We start from the raw sequence: 21,882 nt of genomic DNA on the forward strand, positions 1-21,882 counted from the left end.
TGGTGGGGGGAGGGGAGATCGGAGGGAAGATGTTCTTGATTGTGGGATCCTGTTAGTGATGGTAGAAGTTGCAGAGAATTATGTGCTGGACCCAGAGGCTGGTGGGTGGTAGGTGAGGACAAGAGGAACCCTATATCTGGTGTGGTGACAGGAGGATGGGTGAGGGCAGACGTGTGAAATGGAACAGCTGCAGGTGAGGGCAACATTCCATATACAATTCAACCATATACAGTTTACAGTAATCAATGTCTGTAACTGATAAGCCAATTCTGTATAAAAATAGCATTTTTCTTTTCAGACCCCAGAATGGTGTGGGTGAGAGGGGCCCGTGCTGTTCTTATTATGTACAGGTCAGATAAAAGGGATGCACGAGTTGTAAGAGTGCCTGAGTTCTGGTCCCAGTTATTTTGGTAACTTTATTATCAGTGATGACAGTTACTTTAATGTCATAACTGGTTTTGTAAAGATGGTAGATGGAGAGTTGAAAGATCAACTTTAAAAAGCTGATTGCTATGGAGATTGCATTAATAATCACTGTTACATTTTGCCATGTTAATTGAGTAAAATAATTAATATTAACCTTTGCTGGTGAACGCAGCAGGCCAGGCGGCATCGCTAGGAAGAGGTGCAGTCGACGTTTCAGGCCGAGACCCTTCATTGGTCCTGATGAAGGGTCTCGGCCTGAAACGTCAACTGGACCTCTTCCTAGAGATGCTGCCTGGCCTGCTGAGTTCACCAGCAACTTTTATGTGTGCTGCTTGAATTTCCAGCATCTGCAGAATTCCTGTTGTTTTAATATTAACCTTGTTGGAATTTTTATGCTTCTTCCTGTGTTCATAGCTGACCAACAGTTGAAGTAAAAGCGCTTTTTACGTTCACCTGTGGGAAGAGCAAAAAAAAATGATCTCAGTATAAGCCAAATGGGGATTTCAGAGGAAACTTTCTCAAATACTGGAGTGCATGTGGAGCAGTTTCATACTGGAGATAAATGAGAGGAGGAAGTAGAAAGCTATTCTGATAAACAAGGGCTGGAAGCTGGAATAGTGCTTGGACACAATAGGCGGGAGGGGATTGTTCTTTTTGCTGTGTTTTACTATCTTATTGCATTTCCCTTGTGTGACCTCAATGAAATGACCAATATTGGTGGTATGCAAAATGGTTTTTACTGTACCTCAGTACATGTGAGAATAAAACTAATTAATATTTCACTGCTAAAAACTGATTTCATTGCTTAATGCAATCAATAGTCTCTTTTCTGCAGCAGGTCTTTCAGAATTCACATTTGTGATTCATATTTTGGCACTTGTCCAATTTTTCTGGTTGAATAATTTGAAGTTTTGCACATTTTTACCCCAGTCTCTGGCAGAAGTGGGAACAAAAGTTCATTCTTGGATTAGACACAAAAAATATTGTGTGAATTGTTTTAAAACAAAACGTTTGTAAAGCGTAAGTGGCTGTTCCAAGTTACAATGGGAAGTAAATGTCCAGGAAGCACTGGTTCTTGACACATGCTGTAGAATTGGGTACTGTATCAATTGACTTCACACCTATAACTTCCAGTTCAATAACTACTTTTCCCTTTTATCACTGTGCTATATAAAATAATTGCAACAATTAATTCGACTGCAGAAAATTGGCTTATAATTCAAAGTTGATTAAATGTAAGACAGTCCATACTTTCATCTCTTGTATGGAAATACCTGTCTTAAGAGCAGTTGAGGCTGGTGTTTCTAACTATTACTGGTTGCCCTTGAGCTTTGCATTACACTGTTGGTTTCTATTAGATTGTTAAAAATGCATCTGGAATTTAAACAGATTTCCATAACCTCTCTTCTCTGGTGAAGGTCTGATGGTACCAAGCAAACGTTGAACCGTTGTGAGGCTTCCGACCCACAGCAACTATTGCAGAAGTGCAACATGTCACAGTCACAGGTAAAACTATTTCTACTGCTGTTTTAAATAGCTATATTCTGCAGTTAACGATTTGGATGGCGGGTATTGAATGTGTGCGCAAGGTTAAGGAAGGCCAAGGGTGCAGGTCTGAGAAATGAGCTGCCTTGTAACAAATTTAATTTTCATAACTGCATGCATGAAGGAAGGAAGTAGTTTTTAAGCAGAAGCAGTATGTTGATTACTACTAAAAGCTTTCATCTTTATTAGTTGAGGCAGTGGATGTCTCTAACTGCTGCTGCTCTGTCTTAAACTTCAGTGGTGCCTAATATGGTTTCCTCTATCACCACATTTTCATTCATTAGCCAAGATAATTTGATCTGGTAAAATATCATAAGTAATTAGTTTTTCAAGGATGCTATTAGTAGTTATTTTTTTGCTGCTGGGTACAGCAGTACATTTTATGTGCCATGTAGTGACATGTTTAGTAGAAACATCTGTAAAATCCTAGTGTTCATGATGTTAGAGAATGAGTTCCACCTGTTTTATTTCTGGTCAATTTTGCATTAAGTATAAAGTTACGGGCATTTGTCTTCTATTGCTGTAGCATGTCCGGTGATTAACCCCTTAGCAGTCAGTATATACATCTGGGTACTCTTGCCTGCAGCATGTTTGGATTGCAATGTGTCAAGTTACATTTTTAAATAGGCAGGTAAGAGCACATTGGCTGTTGTATAATTATAAAAATGCTGGGTTTCATAAAGTGTGCTTATGCAGTTACTTTGATGCACTTTTAAAAAAAAAAATGCTTTGCTGGAATAAATTCAGTAAGCGCTTTTGACAAAAATGTGCTGTTGAAATCCTTGTCTTTATGGTCACTTTGTACCCTATTTTCTTGCAGACAATATGGGCATCGGGCACAGAGTGTATAGCCAAATACAATTTCAGTGGCAGCGCAGAGCAAGACCTTCCATTTAACAAAGGCGATGTTCTCACCATTATATCAGTTACCAAGGTAATAGAATTCATTATTGTTTCCATGGAAACAGTGAAATCCCAATCAGAGAGTCATTAATCTTCAATGGTTACTCCAAAATGTTTGCTACCTACAAAGTCCTTTTTGCAGATTTTGATGTTTGAGATTGTGAAATGATACATTTGCTTTAATGCCATTCTTAAACTTGAGCTGCGCTGTGGGCCACCTGCCTACAAGTCATGAGCTGTAAAGAAAACAAATTGAGCCGATCAGTGTGCATGATTTAATGTCCGAAATAGTTTTCAAGATTTACTTTGTGTTTTTTAATTCAAATTGTGTGCTTTTTAAAACAAATAGCAATTCATGCCCTCGTTGTGATTGAACTCATTGGCGTATAATTCCCACTGCAATAGTGAACAAATTATTATCACTTCAAAGCACTACATGAATTGGTGGTTGAAAGGAAAATTCATATTGTACAGGATGTAGGTTTAATCATGTAAGTCTATTTTTTGATTAAGCTGTTTATTTTGCAGTAAAATAAAATGGTTTTTAATGCTCTAATTTGAGTTAAAGTTAAGAATTTGCCAAACATGTACCCTTTTATTTCCTCATTGTTTTGCAATGTCCTGTTTTTATCAAATTCATATGATGTTAAAGAGTAGCTTTTAGATCGCATTCTTCGGGTCATGTGAAGTGCAGTGGTGGTTCTGAGAAAGAATACATTCAGACCTCGCTTAACATTACCCCATGTAGTGCTGATTCGTTACAATGCAGTTATTCAATGCTTTATTGAAATTTTTTTAAATGACAAAAATTCATTCTAAACAACACAAGACTTCTCGAGCGGCCACCATTACAATAAACATTCAATCAGCCAATGAGAACACCTTACACGCGTTCTGATCCACTCACTGCCAATCGCGTATTAGGTCACGCTCTGCCTCCCCAGCCAATTTATTCCTTTTTTTCCTCCCCACCCAAAATGTCTGGAAAACAGTCTGCAACTTCCAGTGAGGATAGCACATCTAAGATGTCTGGGGAAAAACATTGGCGTGGATGTGAAACTGCAAGTGATATGGCATTTAGAAGCTGGTGAGCGTCAGGTTGCTGTTGGTTCCTCTTTGAAATTTGCGATGTTCATCAGAAATAACCCTGACTGGGAACAAAGCAATAAAGCAAAGAGGTGTTTCAACGTGATTTCCTGCTACCGACAACTGCTTCATGGAGGGAACTTAAGAAAAGGCAGTAAATCTCAATGCCTTCTTGAAGAAGAAGCCAAAATTAGAGGAGGACCTAAAATCTGGTCCCTCCTCTAAGATTAACCACCACCCTCTTCCCTCCACTGCTGCAATATGTTGCTGCTCCACTGATGTGTAAGTTAGGCTTGTTTGCATATTTGTGACTCCTCATATTATTGTGTGTGTGTATATCTATATCTCTGATTTGTGTTTTTTTAAAATCAGGGTGCATGTCCATTCACATAATGTTATAATGACCCCGCATAGCGCTGATTTACGTTGCGCTGCACCTCCGAGGAGCGCATCCTCAGCGTTAAGCAAGGTCTGAGTGTAATTGTTTAAATGAGTTGTGGTTCCATCCGTGACAGTTTGTGGTCCCAACTGGGATTCGTTTTTGCTTGAGTCCACATTATGTTGCATTAATTGAAACAAGACCTCAAATTATGCTAAAATAGCCGTGCTTTTAATTTTAGAGGTGTTGAGTGAAATAGTGCAAGCTCTGGTATAGGAATTTTATATATTAATGTTAAGTGTGGCATGGTCAAAATTTAAATTTCCGCATTAAGGCTATTCCCCAATTTAAAATGGTAACTGCATGTTTAGAAATTCGTTTATCAAATGGGAGCTCATAATTTGTTTCTTTTAGAAGAAGATTGTTAAAAGTTGGTTATATTAATCAGTGAATAGTCGCCAAATTGAACGTTAAATATTAATACTTGTGTCGTTTGGGGGAAATTGGAGTGAAATCCTGATGTAAAAAAGACAAGCCTGAAAGGGGAATTGATATCTTAATGACCAGTATAGATTTGTCTTTTCAAAGCAATTGCTGGGGTTATTTTATTTAGGGATTAGATTATGAGAACACTCACTCCTCTTTTACTGTCATTTAGAAATGCATACATGCATTAAGAAATAATGCAATGTTTCTCCGGAGCGATATCACAGAAAACAGGACAAACCAAAGACTAACACTGACAGAACCACATAATTATAACATATAATTACAGCAGTGCAAAGCAATACCATAATTTGATGAAGAACAAACCATGGGCACAGTAAAAATAGTCTCAAAGTCCCCGAGTCGATCACTCCCGAGTCCCTGATAGCGGCGGCAAAAGGGAGAAATTCCCTGCCACAAACCTCCAGGCACCATCAACTTGTCGATGCCTTGGAAGCAGCCAACACTGAATCCGTCCGTCCGAAAACTTCGAGCGTCTGACCAGCCCCTCCGATACAGCCTCCTGAGCGCCATCCTCTGCTGAGCGCCTTCGACCTAGCCCCGACCGCTGAAACCAGCAAAGCTGAGGATTCGGGGCCTTCTGCTCTGGAGATTCCGGTTACCACATAGTAGCAGCGGCAGCGAAGCGGGCATTTCAGAAGTTTCCAGATGTTCCTCCGTACTCTCATGTCCGTCTCCATCAAATCAGAATGTGCATGGTCCCCTACTTGACAGATTTTTTACTATTTTTTTTACTATATTCTAAAATATGGCAAATTCATCAAGATCAAATATTTATATTGTCAATACCTGTACAGTTTTATTCAGTTATTAGTGTACATTATGTGTATGTGAAGAATTAAATTCATTCTGTCCCTGTATTCTGCCTATTATTTGTATCGATGCTCCAATGATCTCAGCTTAAATTGTCGCTTGTAATTTTTGTTTTGAAGGATCCCAACTGGTACAAAGCAAAAAGCAAAATAGGTAAAGAAGGAATTATCCCTGCAAACTATGTTCAGAAGAGAGAAGGAGTCAAGTCTGGAGCCAAGCTTAGCCTTATGCCGTAAGTATTGTGATGGTTTGTGTGATCCTGTATCAACAGACTGTAGAATGCAAATGTTAATATGGAATGGGCACCAAATAAGATCAATATGTACTATCCTTTCAAAATTCAAGACAAAGAAGCCTACAGGAATAGTCACTCTTAGAAATGTTTAAACCAGTGCTGTTAATTCAGGTGCCTTGTGTCCAGATAGTACAGATTAGTCATTTTATGTGTCAAGCCAACAGCACCATCTTTGGAATGCTCAATTAAGATGGTTCACATCCAGTTGGAGTCTGCTGCTGTGAATCAATGCACTGACCTCTATCTAATCTTGCTTGTCTTTGATTTCTTTGTCCTTACTGGCTAGAATCAGTATCTGGTCAAGTGAAGTAACAAAAGTCCTGTGAAATAGTGAAATGAAGTATAACAAAGGCATAATGATGGATACATTTTTCCCAAAATGATTCTGTGCTGCATCTGTAAGCTCTTCAACATGCAACCATCTGAAGCCAGATTTTGTACATTAGAGGTTGAACAGGTCTGTTTGCTATTTTGCCTTCCACCTTGACATTGCCAGTATTCTAATAAGTTGGCATAACTGCAGAAGGCACAAATATAATGGTACCAAAGGTAAGGCTAATCCTTTGGATGGAAAAGATCTTGCCTTCAGATTTATTTTTTGAGACAGCTATAAGCTTTTTATCAATTAGTATTTTGCTGACTGCTGATCCCATAATTCTAGCAGTTGTCTTACTTTCTGCTTCCAAGTAAATTTATTATCAAAGCATATATACATTATACAACCTTGAGATTCAATGGTCTTTTTTATGTAGGTGTTTTGGGTGTTTCTTTTTTGTTCCATGGCTGACTTTTAGCACTCGGCCACAAAACAAAATACCCAAAACAACCTATACATTTTTTAAAAAAAACCATTGAGCACCAATGTGTAGAGGAAAAAAAATTGCAAGCAAATGGTGTACTGGCATTCCGCAAGAGTTCATAGTTCAGCGCAGAGCCAAGTATACCTTGTGAAGCTGTGATCTGAACTGGCCTGTCCCTCGCCTTAGGCCCCAATGCCCTGACCTTTTCAATCTAGCCTGGCGACGTCCAGACATCGGGTTCACTCGCCTCAATACACTCTGAGGCCTGGGCATTGTCTCCTTGATTTGGCTGGTGACCGATCTTTCCAATTCAGCATGGCACTTAAATCTCCATCAAATGTTGAGTTCATTCGAATCAGTACACTATGGTGCCTGGACCTCGCTGCCTCAATCCGGCCTTTGACACAGTGCTTAAATTGATCAAACCACCTCGCTCTCAGCAACAGGCCACTGCTTCGGCTCACCTTGTTTCTGCCACATTGAATTGCTTTCAAGGCGAAAGAGAAGTTGCAGATTATTACTTGAGATGATCATTTGCCAGAAAAGGTGTGATTAACAAAGTATTTAGTTGTTTTTCTTGTTTTGTTAGCCACAGCCAGAAGTCGCTGAAGTTTAATGCTTCTGGAAGGAACTTGACTGTAGTTTAAAAAAATAAAAAATACATTTCAATATGCTGTGGCCACTAAGTACTGGAGTGGAACCTGGTGTGGTCTTCTGCTGATCTGCTTCAAAAATTGACATGTGCGTTCAGAAATGTTCTTCTGCACATCACTGTTGTAGCGCCCGGTTATTTGAGTTACTGTTGCCTTCCTATTGGCTTGAAGCATTCTGTCCATTCTTCTCTGACCTCTTTCATTAACGAGGAATTTTCACTCTCAAAACTGCCACTCACTGAATCTTTTAGTATTCCTACCATCTATATACTACTAAAACTCTCATGCTCTGTCTGTGACCTCCAATTAGCGCAAACGGTGCACTGCAGCGGCACTTTTTTTTGGCTAAATCGAATTAAAATGCGCTAACTTATAGAATGCAGGCAAAGTTCAGGGTTATATATTCGTATAAAATTGCTCATTCGTCAAAATCAACAGGCTTATTTCACCCGAGATGACGATCCGCCATCATGGAAATCGGGACGCGACAGCCCGACGCATGCGCATGGCCAGCCTCAGCAGCGACACCTAGCGGAGCAAAAGGACAGGGCAGCTCTATTTCAAGAGGTCACATTCTGCTAATCACCATCAGCATGTGCAGGATTACGACAGATCTAACTGCCTCCCATCAATAAGAGATAATTAAATCTTATTGTAATGACGTACTTCGAGACACCTATCGAACCCTTTGCTGCAGTCAAAGGACAGTGGTGACTATATCACGTCTATTTAGATTATGAGGACACTCAGTCCTTGTTTATTCTCATTTAGAAATGCATGCATTAAAAAATGATACAATTTTTTAATGATATCACAAGAAAACACAGGACAAACCAAGAGTGAAACTGATAAAACCACATAATTACAACATAGTTACAACAGTGCAAAGCAATATCATAATTTGATAAAGAACAGACCATGGGCACGGTACAAAAAAAGTCTCAAAGTCCCGATAGCCTCATCATCTCACGCAGGTGGCAGAAGGGAGAAACTCTCCCTGCATGAACCTCCAAGCACTGCAAACTTGCCGATGCAGTACCATTGGAGGCACCCAACTGCAGCGGACTCTCAGTCTGTCCGAAAACTTCGAGCCTCTGACCAGCCCCTCCGACACAGCCTCTCCGAGCACCATCCTCTGCTGGAGTGTTTCAACCCGCCCCGGCCGCCGAGCAACAAGCAAAGCCGAGGACTCGGGGCCTTCTCCTCCGGAGATTCTGGACCACACAGTAGCAGCAGCAGCTATGCAGGCATTTCAGAAGTTTCACCAGATGTTCCTCCGTGCTCACATCTGTCTCCGTAAAATCAGGATTGTGCACGGCACTCTACTTGACAAATAACAGACATAACCACCGGAGTGGCTGCTGCGAGCTGTGTTGCATTACCATCCTCTCTCCTAGGAGAGCGCCAACCACATCATCAAGAATAATCAGCATCCTTTGGTCTTACTGCTTCATATCTTCTATCCAGCATTAGGGTTTAAAAAAAAAGGTCAGCCTAATTATGCCACGTGGAAAGGGAAGGGGGACGTTATGGTCAAGAGATGACGCCGTCGGGAAGCGGCAAGGAGAGGGAGACAACAAGAATCGGATGAGGTCGGGGCCGCACGACTCCAGGATCAAAGAATCAGGACAAAAAAAAATGAGAGAAGAAGAGACAGTGGAGGTGAGGCATGCAGGTCTCCAGGGTCAGAGACAAACAACAAACAGCAGAAGAGATGAAGAGATGGGGGATGAAAGGACTGCATGTCTCCAGAATGACAACGAGAGGCACAAGGGTGGTAGATAAACCAGAAATGATGCCATCAAAGGTGTCCTTCGTTAAATGAGGAGCTATATTTGCTTTGCTACACATCATTCTTCTTTAATTGAGGTTTTCTACTTCAGTTTCCAAAACAAAGCAATACCAATAGCATGCAGGAAAATTTAATGTACTTTCTTCTCACATCAGACTGCACTACCCTTCTCTCCAAAGGGTGCCCCAACGGGTCACCCCGTTGTGTAGTTCTCTATAAACTCTAGACTGTTGTTGACAAGAGATCTGCAGTTTCTAAAATACTCAAACCACCCTGTCTAGCACCAACAATCATTCCACAGTCAATGTCACTTGGATCACATTCCTTCCCCATTCTGATGTTTGGTCTGAATAACAGCTGAACCTCTTGACGATATTTGCATGCTTTTGTGCATTGAGTTACTGCCGCTTTGGCTAAATAGATATGTGATTTAACAAGCAACTATACAGGTAGATATACTTAATAAAGTAGCCACTGAGTGGAATTATGACAACTTTTTGCTGTAGCATTCTTCCTGTACTTCTGATTTATCTGCCATTATTATTGATTAACAGGACCTTGACATAATACATCCAGAATTAATGCCTACTTGACAAACGCTTACACCAGTTTCTTGGTGGATGTTCAGTTATGTCTTGGGTTTGGAGAAGACACTTAAGGAGAGCAGCTACTTAAACCTAGAACTTGGGCAGAATCATAATCAGATATATTTTTTTTTAATTTTATTGAGAATAGGCCCTTCTGGCCATTCGAGCCACGCCACCCAGCAATCCCTGACTTAATCCTAGTCTACTCACGGGACGATTTACAATGACCAATTAACGTACAAACCAATACGTCTTTGGACTGTGGGAGGTAACCGGAGCACCCGGAGGAAACCCATTCCATCACAGGGAGAACATACAAACTCCTCTTCGACAACAGCGGGAATTGAACCTGAGTCACTGGTACCGTAAAGCATTGTGCTGATCGCTACACTACCATGTCGCCCACTGCACATGGCATGAAATTTTTTGTTTTGTGGCAGTGGTACATTGTAATACATTTTTTTAAAAAAAGCTCTAGTGAAAGAATATAGTAGAGAGACAAGATCTTGGCTTAACAACATATGGAAGTTGCTTCCAAGAATAAAGTATTGCTGAAGAGCATTATCAATGAAGGGGTACTGTAAGATCATTTTTACTTCTAAAGTAATGCAGAGAAGTATGAAAAACAATGATCTAAATTTTTTAGCTGCCATTATGCAGGTAAGAGAGGGCACTTGCAGATGAGCTAAATATATGGAGATTAGCTACAATTGTCTATCATTTGCTCAAAGATGAAGATATGAAACCAAAGATTGGAAAGGAAGTGGGGAAAAAAAAACAAGTTCAGTCAGGTCGATGGTCTAAAGTGTTCAACAATGTGGTCACTCAATCTGTGGCTTTTTCTACGATGAAGAAACTGTACTGAGCTCTGTAGCTATTTTTTTTTATACGGCTCCATCCCCTTGTGGCACATCAGGCAGCACCCTTGCTGTTTGTTTAGTATTTTCTGTTTTACGAGGCTGAGTTGCTAGCTCGATGCTCAACCCAGCATGGATGGAAAAGGTGCGAGGAACTGGCAGGATTCCAACCCGGGACTACTCACCTCAGAGTCCCTTGCTGAATGCCACTACACCACGTGCTGGCAACCTGTAGCCATGTTTGTGATAGCAAAACACTTGCATTAATAAAATCAAACATAATGTTTTATCCCTATCTTGTATATTTAAAAAAAATCAAAGATTGTTATTTGGTTAATCTACCTGAATTACAGGAAGTTTAAGCATTGGGATAAAGTAAAAATGCTAGAAATACTCAGCAGGTCAGGCAGCATCTGGAGAAGTGAAGAGGTGCAAAGACCTTTCAGGGATAAAATGACTAGTTTTACTGAGAGAAATTGTATTGGAGAAAAGGGGTAAGATGAAATGAATCGTTATAATTAAATGAGGCCATAGTTATTATGGGGATAAGATGTAGATCAGGGGTTCCCAGTCTTTTTTATGCCATGGACCAATACCATTGAGCAAGGGGCCTGTGGGCCCCAGGTTGGGAGCTCCTGATGTAGATAAGTCATCTAGTTTCATCAGAACTGTTACAGAGAAAACAGCAGTGTGAAATCCACAGCTGTGGAATACATGGTCTAGCCTTAAGAGTCAGAGTACTGTAGTGTAGAAGCAGGCTCTTTTGCCCAACTCATCCATGCCGACCATGGTGTCCACCAAGTTAGTCCAATTTACTCTTATTAGCCCATATCCCACTAAGCAGGTTCCTAACAAGTACTTGCCTAAATGCTATTTAAATACTGTTATTGTACATGCCTCATCCACTTTCTCTGGCAGCTTATTCCATGTACACATCACCCTCTGAGTGAAGTTGCCCCAAGGTCTCTTCTAAGTATTTCCCCTCACTTTAAACCTATGCCCTTTCATATTTAGTTCCCCTTCTCTTGGGGGCGGGGTGGGGGGGGGGAATGACCTGTGTGCGTTCAGAGTCAAATTTTTTTATTTGAGTACCTGCGTGTCATCACATACAACCCAAGATTCTTTTTCTGTGGGCATACTTAGCAAATCTATAGAACAGTAACTATAGCAGGATCAATAGACAACAAATTGTGCAAACGTAGACGTAACTAAATAGTAATAAATAACAAGTATGAAATAAGATAAGTGTCCTTAAATTCCCTTTTGTTCAAGAGCCTTATGGTTGAGGGGTAGTAACTGTTTTTGAACCTGGTAGTACAAGTCTTGAGGCACTTTGTACCTTCTACCTGATGGTAGCAGTGAGAAAAGAGCATGGCCTGGGTGATGAGGATCTTTGTTAGATGCTGCTTTTCCTCAGCATCATTTCATCTAGATTTGCTCAATGATTGACCCAACCTATGACCTTAATGATTTGTACACCTCTCTTGGGTCACCCCTCAATCTCCTCAATAAACTGATTAGAAAGACTGGCTCGGTTATCGGAGTCAAACTGGAGCCTGTGGTAGAACAAAGGACCCCATGGAAAATCCTGGCAATTCTGGACAATGTTTCTCACCCTCTGCATGCCACCTTGGCTGAACAGAGGAGCACATTCAGTAATAGACTATGATAACTGCACTGCTCCAAAGAGCGCTATATGAGGTCATTCTCGTTCTTACGCTCGGCCATTAGGCTCTATAATGATTCAACCTATAGCCAAGGAAGACTGTTAGACTGTTTGTAGTAACTTATGTTTTATTCTTTCTACTTCTAATATTTGTATCTGCACTTGTAATGCTACTATGACACTGTAATTCCCTTTGGGATCAATCCATCTAACAATTGACCCGGTATCAACAGTATCAATTCCTTTTTGCAGAGGTTCCAAACTACTCCTGCCCTCTGCTACAGAATCATTTCCTAATTTAATACCAAAAAATCCCAGTATGATGTTTGGATTGTGCCCATCAAATAAAATTTTCTCCTACTCTATCATGTGCCCTTCTTGAAAGTTTAATTCTCCCATTAACCTCCTGAAATCCATGGAAAACCATTCTAGTGTATATGATTTTTGTATTGAAACAAAGTATTACTGAACTCCCACCAAGCTGATGTTGCCTGTTTTCTGATGGCTTGATATGACCTTCACCTATGGCTTGTACTGCGTCCCCTCCTCTACACCACCTTATTCTGACTTCTTCCTGCTTTCTTTCCAGTCCTGATGAAGGGTCTTGACCCAAAATATTGGCTATTTAGTCCTCTCCATGGATCCTGAGTTTCTCCAACATTTTCAATAGTTCCATTCAATATCAGAGAATATGTACAATGTACGACCTGAAATTCTTGCTCTTCAGACATGCACAAAAACAACAGTGCCCCAAAGAATGAGTGACAGTAAACATTAGAACCCCAAAGCCTTCTACTCCCTCCACACACAAGCAGCAGCAAAGCAACAACCCTCACCCACCCCCACTTCAGCAAACAAAAGCATCAGCACCCTCCACCCACCAAGCAAGCAATAGCAAGACCCCCAAGAAAGACTGATCTCCAGTGATCGTTCACCCCAACAATTCGACATAACACAGGCACGCCCTCTCCTGAATAAAGGGGCAGAGGGATGTCCCATTTTGAGGGGAAACCAATAAAGGCAAACAATTTGCTGATTTGTGGTGTTAAACTCTGCTGCATCGAGTTCTGCCAACTCGAGAATCGGCAGCGAACTTTTCCCCCACCAACGAGAGAAAGAGGGAGTGTGTGCAATTCGCTAAGTACTGAGCTCCTGACAGCTGATCAGGCGTTCCTATAACACAATAAGATATAGGAGCAGAAATAGGCCATTCAGCCCATGGAGTCTGCTCTGCCATTCAATCATAGGCTGATGCAATTCTTCCAGTCATTGCCACTCCCCTCCCTCCACCCCATACCCTTTGATGCCCTGGCTAATCAAGAACTTATCTATCTCTGCCTTAAGTGCACCCAATGACTTGGCCTCCATAGCTGCTCGTAGCAACAACATTCCACAGATTTACCACCCTCTGACCAAAGTAATTTCTCTGCATCTCTGTTCTAAATGGATATCCTTTAATCCTGAAATTGGGCCCTCTTGTCCTAGACTCCCCTACCATGGGATATAACTGCCATATCTAATCTATTGAGGCCTTTTAACATTTGGAATGTTTCTATGAAATCCCCCCTCATTCTTCTGAATTCCAGGGAATACAGCCCAAGAGCTGCCGGACATTCCTCATATGGTAATCCTTTCATTCCTGGAATCATTCTCGTGAATCTTCTCTGAACCCTTTCCAATGTCAGTATATCCTTTCTAAAATAAGGAACCCAAAACTGCACACAATACTCTGTGTGGTCTCAGAAGTGCCTTATAGAGCCTCAACATCACATCCCTGCTCTTATATTCTATACCTTTAGAAATGAATGCCAACATTGCATTCGCCGCCTTCACCACCAACTCAACTTGGAGGTTAACCTTTAGACTATCCCGCACAAGGACTTCCAAGTCCCTTTGCATCTCTGCATTTTGAATTCTCTCCCTATCTAAACAATAGTCTGCCCGTTTATTTCTTCCACCAAAGTGCATGGCCATACACTTCCCAACAATGTACTTCATTTGCCACTTCTTTGCCCATTTCCCTAAACTATCCAAGTCTCTCTACAGGCTCTCTGTTTCCTCAACACTACCTTCTCCTCCACCTATCTTTGTATCATGGCAAATTTAGCCACAAATTCATTAATACTATAGTCCAAATCATTGACATACATCGTAAAAAGCAGTGTTCCCAACACCGACCCCTGTGGAACTCCACTGGTAACCAGCAGCCAGCCAGAATAGGATCCCTTTATTCCCACTCTGTTTTCTGCCAATCGCCCGGTGCTTCACCCGTGCTGGTAACTTCCCTGTAATTCCATGGGATGTTACCTTGCTGAGTGTGACACCTTGTCAAAGGCCTTTTGAAAATCCAAGTACACCACATCTACTGCATCTCCTTTGTCTACCCTGCGTGTAAAATTTCTAAAAAAAATTGCAGTAGGTTAGTCAGGCAGGATTTTCCTTTCAGGAAACCATGCTGGCTTTGGCCTATCTTGTCATGTGCCTCCAGGTACTCTGTAATTTCATCCCTAACTATTGATTCCAACAACTTCCAACCACTGTCAGGGTAACAGATCTATAGTTTCCTTTCTGCTCCCTCCCACCCTTCTTAAATAGCAGAGTAACATTTTCAATTTTCCAGTCCTCCAGAATCTATTGATTCTTGAAAGATCATTGTTAATGCCTCTGCAGTCTCTCCAGCTACTTCCTTCAGAACTTGAGCATGCATTCCTGCAGGTCCAGGAGATTTATCCACCTTCTGCTTACTGAGCACCTTCTCAGTCGTAATTTTCACTGCAAATACTTCACTTCCCTGACACTCTTGAATGTCCAGTATATGCAGATATCTTCCACTGTGAAGACTGATGCAAAATATGCATTCAGTTCCTCTGCCATCTCTGTGTCTATCATTACAATATCTCCAGTGTCATTTTCTATTAGTCCTATATCAACTCTCCTTTACCCTTTATATACTTAGTTTTTAGTACCTTTTTTGATATTAGTCACCAGCTTCCTTACATAATTCATTTTTTCCTTCCTAATGACCACCTTAGTTTCCTTAAAGTTTTTAAATGATTCCCAATCCTCTCTCTTCCCACTAGCTTTGGCTTCCTTGTATGCCCTCTCGTTTGCTTTTACTTGGCTCTGACTTCACTTGTCAGCCATGGTAGTGTCCTTCCATTCGAAAATTTCTTCTTATTTGGAATTCATCTATCTGTCTTGCACTTGCCTCATTTTTCACAGAAACTCCAGCCATCGCTGCTCTGCTATCCTTCCTGCTAGTGTCTCTTTCTAGTCAACTTTGGCCAGTTACCCTCTCATGCCATTGTAATTTCCTTTATTCCACTGAACCATACCATAGAACCATAGAAACTACAGCACAGAAACAGGCCCTTTGGCCCTTCTTGGCTGTGCCGAACCGTTTTCTGCCTAGTCCCACTGACCTGCCCATGGACCATATCCCTCCATACACCTCCCATCCATGTATCTGTCCAATTTATTCTTAAATGTTAAAAAAGAACCCGCATTTACCACCTTGTCTGGCAGCTCATTCCATACTCCCACCACTCTCTGTGTGAAGAAGCCCCCCCTAATGTTCCCTTTAAACTTTTCCCCCCTCACCCTTAACCCATGTCCTCTGGTTTTTTTCTCCCCTTCCCTCAGTGGAAAAAGCTTGCTTGCATTCACTCTATCTATACCCATCATAATTTTATATACCTCTATCAAATCTCCCCTCATTCTTCTACGCTCCAGGGAATAAAGTCCTAACCTATTCAACCTTTCTCTGTAACTGAATTTCTCAAGTCCCGGCAACATCCTTGTAAACCTTCTCTGCACTCTTTCAACCTTATTTATATCCTTCCTATAATTTGGTGACCAAAACTGAACACAATACTCCAGATTCGGCCTCACCAATGCCTTATACAACCTCATCATAACAATCCAGCTCTTATACTCAATACTTCTATTAATAAAGGTCAATGTACCAAAAGCTCTCTTTACGACCCTATCTACCTGTGACGACACTTTTAGGGAATTTTGTATCTGTATTCCCAGATCCATCTGTTCCACTGCACTCCTCAATGCCTTACCATTAACCCTGTATGTTCTACGTTGGTTTGTCCTTCCAACGTGCAATACCTCACGCTTGTCAGTACTAAACTCCATCTGCCATTTTTCAGCCCATTTTTCCAGCTGGTCCAAGTCCCTCTGCAGGCTCTGAAAACCTTCCTCACTGTCTACTACACCTCCAATCTTTGTATCATCAGCAAACTTGCTGATCCAATTTACCACAATATCATCCAGATCATTGATATAGATGACAAATAACAATGGACCCAGCACTGATCCCTGTGGCACAGCACTAGTCACAGGCCTCCACTCAGAGAAGCAATTCTCTACCACCACTCTCTGGCTTCTTCCATTGAGCCAATGTCTAATCCAATTTACCACCTCTCCATGTATACCTAGCGACTGAATTTTCCTAACTAACCTCCCATGCGGGACCTTGTCAAAGGCCTTACTGAAGTCCACGTAGACAATATCCACTGCCTTCCCTTCATCCACTTTCCTGGTAACCTCCTCGAAAAACTCCAACAGATTGGTTAAACATGACCTACCATGCACAAAGCCATGTTGACTCTCCCTAATAAGCCCCTGTCTATCCAAATGCTTGTAGATTCTGTCTCTTAGTACTCCCTCCAATAACTTACCTACTACTGATGTTAAACTCACTGGCCTATAATTTCCCGGATTACTTTTCGATCCTTTTTTAAACAACGGAACAACATGAGCCACTCTCCAATCCTCCGGCACTTCACCCGTAGACAGCGACATTTTAAATATTTCTGCCAGGACCCCCGCAATTTCAACACTAGTCTCCTTCAAGGTCAGAGGGAACACTCTGTCAGGTCCCGGGGATTTATCCACTTTAATTTTCCTCAAGACAGCAAGCACCTCCTCCTTTTCAATCTCTACAGTTCCCATGGTCTCACTACTTGATTCCCTCAATTCCATAGATTTCATGCCAGCTTCCTTAGTAAATACAGACACAAAAAACCTATTTAAGATCTCCCCCATTTCCTTTGGTTCCGCACAAAGCCGACCACTCTGATCTTAAGAGGACCAATTTTATCCCTTACAATCCTTTTGCTTATATTTGTAAAAGCTCTTTGGATTATCCTTCACTTTGACTGCCAAGGCAACCTCATGTCTTCTTTTTGCCCTCCTGATTTCTTTCTTAAGTATTTTCTTGCACTTCTTATACTCCTCAAGCACCTGATTTACCCCCTGTTTCCTATACATTTCATACAACTCCCTCTTCTTCTTTATCAGAGTTGCAATATCCCTTGAGAACCAAGGTTCCTTATTCCTATTCAATTTGCCTTTAATCCTGACAGAAACATACAAACTCTGCACTCTCAAAATTTCCCCTTTGAAGGCTTCCCACCTACCAATCACATCTTTGCCAGAGAACAACCTGTCCCGATCCACGCTTTTTAGATCCTTTCTCATTTCTTCAAATTTGGCCTTCTTCCAGTTCAGAACCTCAACCCTAGGACCAGATCTATCCTTGTCCATGATCAAATTGAAACTAATGGTGTTATGATCACTGGAACCAAAGTGCTCCCCTACACAGACTTCTGTCACTTGCCCTAATTCATTTCCTAACAGGAGATCCAATATTGCATCCCCTCTAGTTGGTCCCTCTATATACTGATTTAGAAAACTTTCCTGAACACATTTTACAAACTCTAAACCATCTAGACCCCTAACAGTATGGGAGTCCCAATCAATGTATGGAAAATTAAAATCCCCTACCACCACAACAATATGTTTCCTGCAGTTGTCTGCTATCTGTCTGCAGATTTGCTCTTTCAAGTCTCGTTGACTTTTGGGTGGTCTGTAATACAATCCCACTAATGTGGCCATACCTTTCCTGTTTCTCAGCTCCACCCATAAGGACTCAGTAGACAAGCCCTCTAATCTGTCCTGCCTGAGCACTGCTGTAATATTTTCCCTAACAAGCAATGCTACTCCCCCACCTTTCATTCCTCTGCCTCGATCACATCTGAAACATCGGAACCCTGGAATATTAAGCTGCCAGTCCTGCCCCTCCTGTAGCCAAGTTTCACTAATTGCTACAACATCATAATTCCACGTGTCAATCCACGCCCTCAACTCATCCGCCTTCTCCGCAATACTCCTAGCAATGTAGAAATGCACCTGATGCTTTCAAGTGACGAAGCTCAGGCAAAATGTCAAGACCTTGTGACATTTTGTCCATCCGCATAACTAAAACTTAGAACAAGATTTTAGGCATGGAAGAAATGTAGAAATATAGAAATATCTACATTTTGGAATTTAGTTTCTCCTTCTCAAATTTCAAAGTGAATTCGATCAGATTGTGAACACTGTTCCCCAAGAGTTCCTTAACGTTAAGCTCTCTTACCACCTCCGGATCATTGCTTAACACCCTATCCAGCACAGCTGATTCCCTAGTGGGCTCAACAACAAACTGTTCTGAAAAGCCATCCCTTAGACATTCTACAAATTCTCTCTCTTGAGGTTCCGTTTTCTCCCACAGCGCTTCAATTGGTGACAATGACAGAGCATCTGCTCATCCCTAGGGCTGCGGATCCTTGGAACACCGAAGGCACGCTCGTCTTCTAGGCTGGTCGATGAGCCCCTGGAGCAGGTTCCACCGCCGCAGAGAGCTGAAGTTTGTCTGTAGCTCTAGGTCAGGGTCTTTAAAAGAACTCTATTCACCTTGATAGGAAAAAGAGACATTAGGGTAGAAATTAAGCATTTTGCACAGATGAGCTCGAAGGAGTTGCAGTTGAGTGCCATCGTAGTTCCGCCCATTGTGTGTTACTGTATATTTCCAGCATTTGCAGAATCTCTTGTTTACTTTTTTCTGGTGATTGTTTTGCCGGCAGTATCGTAACAGTGCATTTTTGATTTGTGTATTGTAGCTGGTTTCATGGAAAAATTACTCGTGAGCAAGCTGAGAGGCTACTGTATCCACCTGTAGACGGTTTATTTTTGGTACGGGAAAGTACGAACTATCCTGGTGATTACACACTGTGTGTGAGCTGTAGTGGGAAGGTGGAACATTACCGGATCATTTATTCGGCCAGCAAGCTCAGCATCGATGAAGAAGCCTATTTTGACAACCTGATGCAATTGGTAGAGGTTAGTTGGATTTTAGTAACTTTTAATAGTTTATATTAAGACTATTTTGAAACTCAGTATGCTGTTTCAAATAATAACATTTTTTTCAATCCTCTTATTGGTGTATTGATTTTCCTGTGCAACTGTTAAAATCCTGTTTTTCTTCAAAATACTCAATTTGTAGATACGTTGAAATAGAATAAGAACAAAATTGCAAAGACTTGTTTGAAATTAATGGTATTCCAGTAGTTTGTATGATATCTCTTTATTGCTAATTGACGACGGGACATCAACCGTCTCGACTTCACCGCACCTTGTCCCCATTCCAACCTCAGTCCTTCCGAACGCTCTGCTCTCCACTCCCTCCGCACTAATCCTAACCTTATTATTAAACCCGCCGATAAGGGGGGTGCTGTTGTAGTCTGGCGTACTGACCTCTACCTTGCCGAGGCACAGCGACAACTCGCGGATACCTCCTCTTATTTACCCCTCGATCGTGACCCCACTAAGGAGCACCAGGCCATTGTCTCCCACACCATCACCGACTTTATCCGCTCAGGGGATCTCCCATCCACTGCTACCAACCTTATAGTTCCCACACCCCGCACTTCCCGTTTCTACCTCCTACCCAAGATCCACAAACCTGCCTGTCCTGGCCGACCTATTGTCTCAGCTTGCTCCTGACCCACCGAACTCATTTCTGCATACCTTGACACTGTTTTATCACCCCTTGTTCAATCCCTTCCGACCTATGTTCGTGACACTTCTCACGCTCTTAAACTTTTCGATGATTTTAAGTTCCCTGGCCCCCACCGCTTTATTTTCACCATGGATGTCCAGTCCTTATATACTTCCATCCCCCATCAGGAAGGTCTCAAAGCTCTACGCTTCTTTTTGGATTCCAGACCTAATCAGTTCCCCTCTACCACCACTCTGCTCCGTCTAGCTGAATTAGTCCTTACTCTTAATAATTTCTCCTTTGGCTCCTCCCACTTCCTCCTAACTAAAGGTGTAGCTATGGGCACCCGTATGGGTCCTAGCTATGCCTGCCTTTTTGTTGGGTTTGTGGAACAATCTATGTTCCGTGCCTATTCTGGTATCTGTCCCCCACTTTTCCTTCGCTACATCGACGACTGCATTGGCGCTGCTTCCTGCACGCATGCAGAACTCGTTGTCTTTATTAACTTTGCCTCCAACTTTCACCCTGCCCTCAAGTTTACCTGGTCCATTTCCGACACCTCCCTCCCCTTTCTAGATCTTTCTGTCTCTGTCTCTGGAGACAGCTTATCCACTGATGTCTACTATAAGCCTACTGACTCTCACAGCTATCTGGACTATTCCTCTTCTCACCCTGTCTCTTGCAAAAACGCTATCCCCTTCTCGCAATTCCTCCGTCTCCGCCGCATCTGCTCTCAGGATGAGGCTTTTCATTCTAGGACGAGGGAGATGTCTTCATTTTTTAAAGAAAGGGGCTTCCCTTCCTCCACTATCAACTCTGCTCTTAAACGCATCTCCCCCATTTCACGTACATCTGCTCTCACTCCATCCTCCCGCCACTCCACTAGGAATGGGGTTCCCCTGGTCCTCACCTACCACCCCACCATATTCTCCGTAACTTCCGCCACCTCCAACGGGATCCCACCACTAAGCACATCTTTCCCTCCCCCCCCGCCCCCTGCATTCCGCAGGGATCGCTCCCTACACAACTCCCTTGTCCATTCGTTCCCCACTGATCTCCCTCCTGGCACTTATCCGTGTAAGCGGAACAAGTGCTACACATGCCCTTACACTTCCTCCCTTACCACCATTCAGGGCCCCAAACAGTCCTTCCAGGTGAGGCAACACTTCACCCGTGAGTCGACTGGGGTGATATACTCGTCCGGTGCTCCCAATGTGGCCTTTTATATATTGGCGAGACCCGACGCAGACTGGGAGACCGCTTTGCTGAACATCTACGCTCTGTCCGCCAGAGAAAGCAGGATCTCCCAGTGGCCACACATTTTAATTCCACATCCCATTCCCATTCTGACATGTCTATCCACGGCCTCCTCTACTGTAAAGATGAAGCCACACTCAGGTTGGAGGAACAACACCTTATATTCCGTCTGGGTAGCCTCCAATCTGATGGCATGAACATTGACTTCTCTAACTTCCGCTAGGCCCCACCTTCCCCTCGTACCCCATCTGTTACTTATTTTTATGCACACATTCTTTCTCTCACTCTCCTTTTTCTCCCTCTGTCCCTCTGAATATACCTCTTGCCCATCCTCTGGGTCCCGGACCTCCTGTCCCATGATCCTCTCGTATCCCCTTTTGCCAATCACCTGTCCAGCTCTTGGCTCCATCCCTTCCCCTCCTGTCTTCTCCTATCATTTTGGATCTCCCCCTCCCCCTCCAACTTTCAAATCCCTTACTCTTCCT

General features: G+C 42.3%; 1 protein-coding gene across 3 annotated transcripts in view; it reads left to right on the forward strand.

Moving 5' to 3' along the window:
- Nucleotides 1-21,882, forward strand: part of csk (C-terminal Src kinase) — a 138,205-nt gene that overhangs the window by 95,559 nt on the left and 20,764 nt on the right. For all 3 annotated transcript variants that reach the window (XM_072282747.1, XM_072282746.1, XM_072282745.1), the window contains 4 exons: nt 1,845-1,932; nt 2,792-2,905; nt 5,779-5,891; nt 19,263-19,482. In XM_072282747.1, the coding sequence (XP_072138848.1) occupies nt 1,918-1,932; nt 2,792-2,905; nt 5,779-5,891; nt 19,263-19,482 (462 nt within the window). In that variant the 5' untranslated portion in view covers nt 1,845-1,917. The remainder of the gene's footprint in view (nt 1-1,844; nt 1,933-2,791; nt 2,906-5,778; nt 5,892-19,262; nt 19,483-21,882) is intronic.

This window comes from Mobula birostris, chromosome 18 (assembly GCF_030028105.1).
Source record: "Mobula birostris isolate sMobBir1 chromosome 18, sMobBir1.hap1, whole genome shotgun sequence".
Lineage (NCBI taxonomy): Eukaryota > Metazoa > Chordata > Chondrichthyes > Myliobatiformes > Myliobatidae > Mobula > Mobula birostris.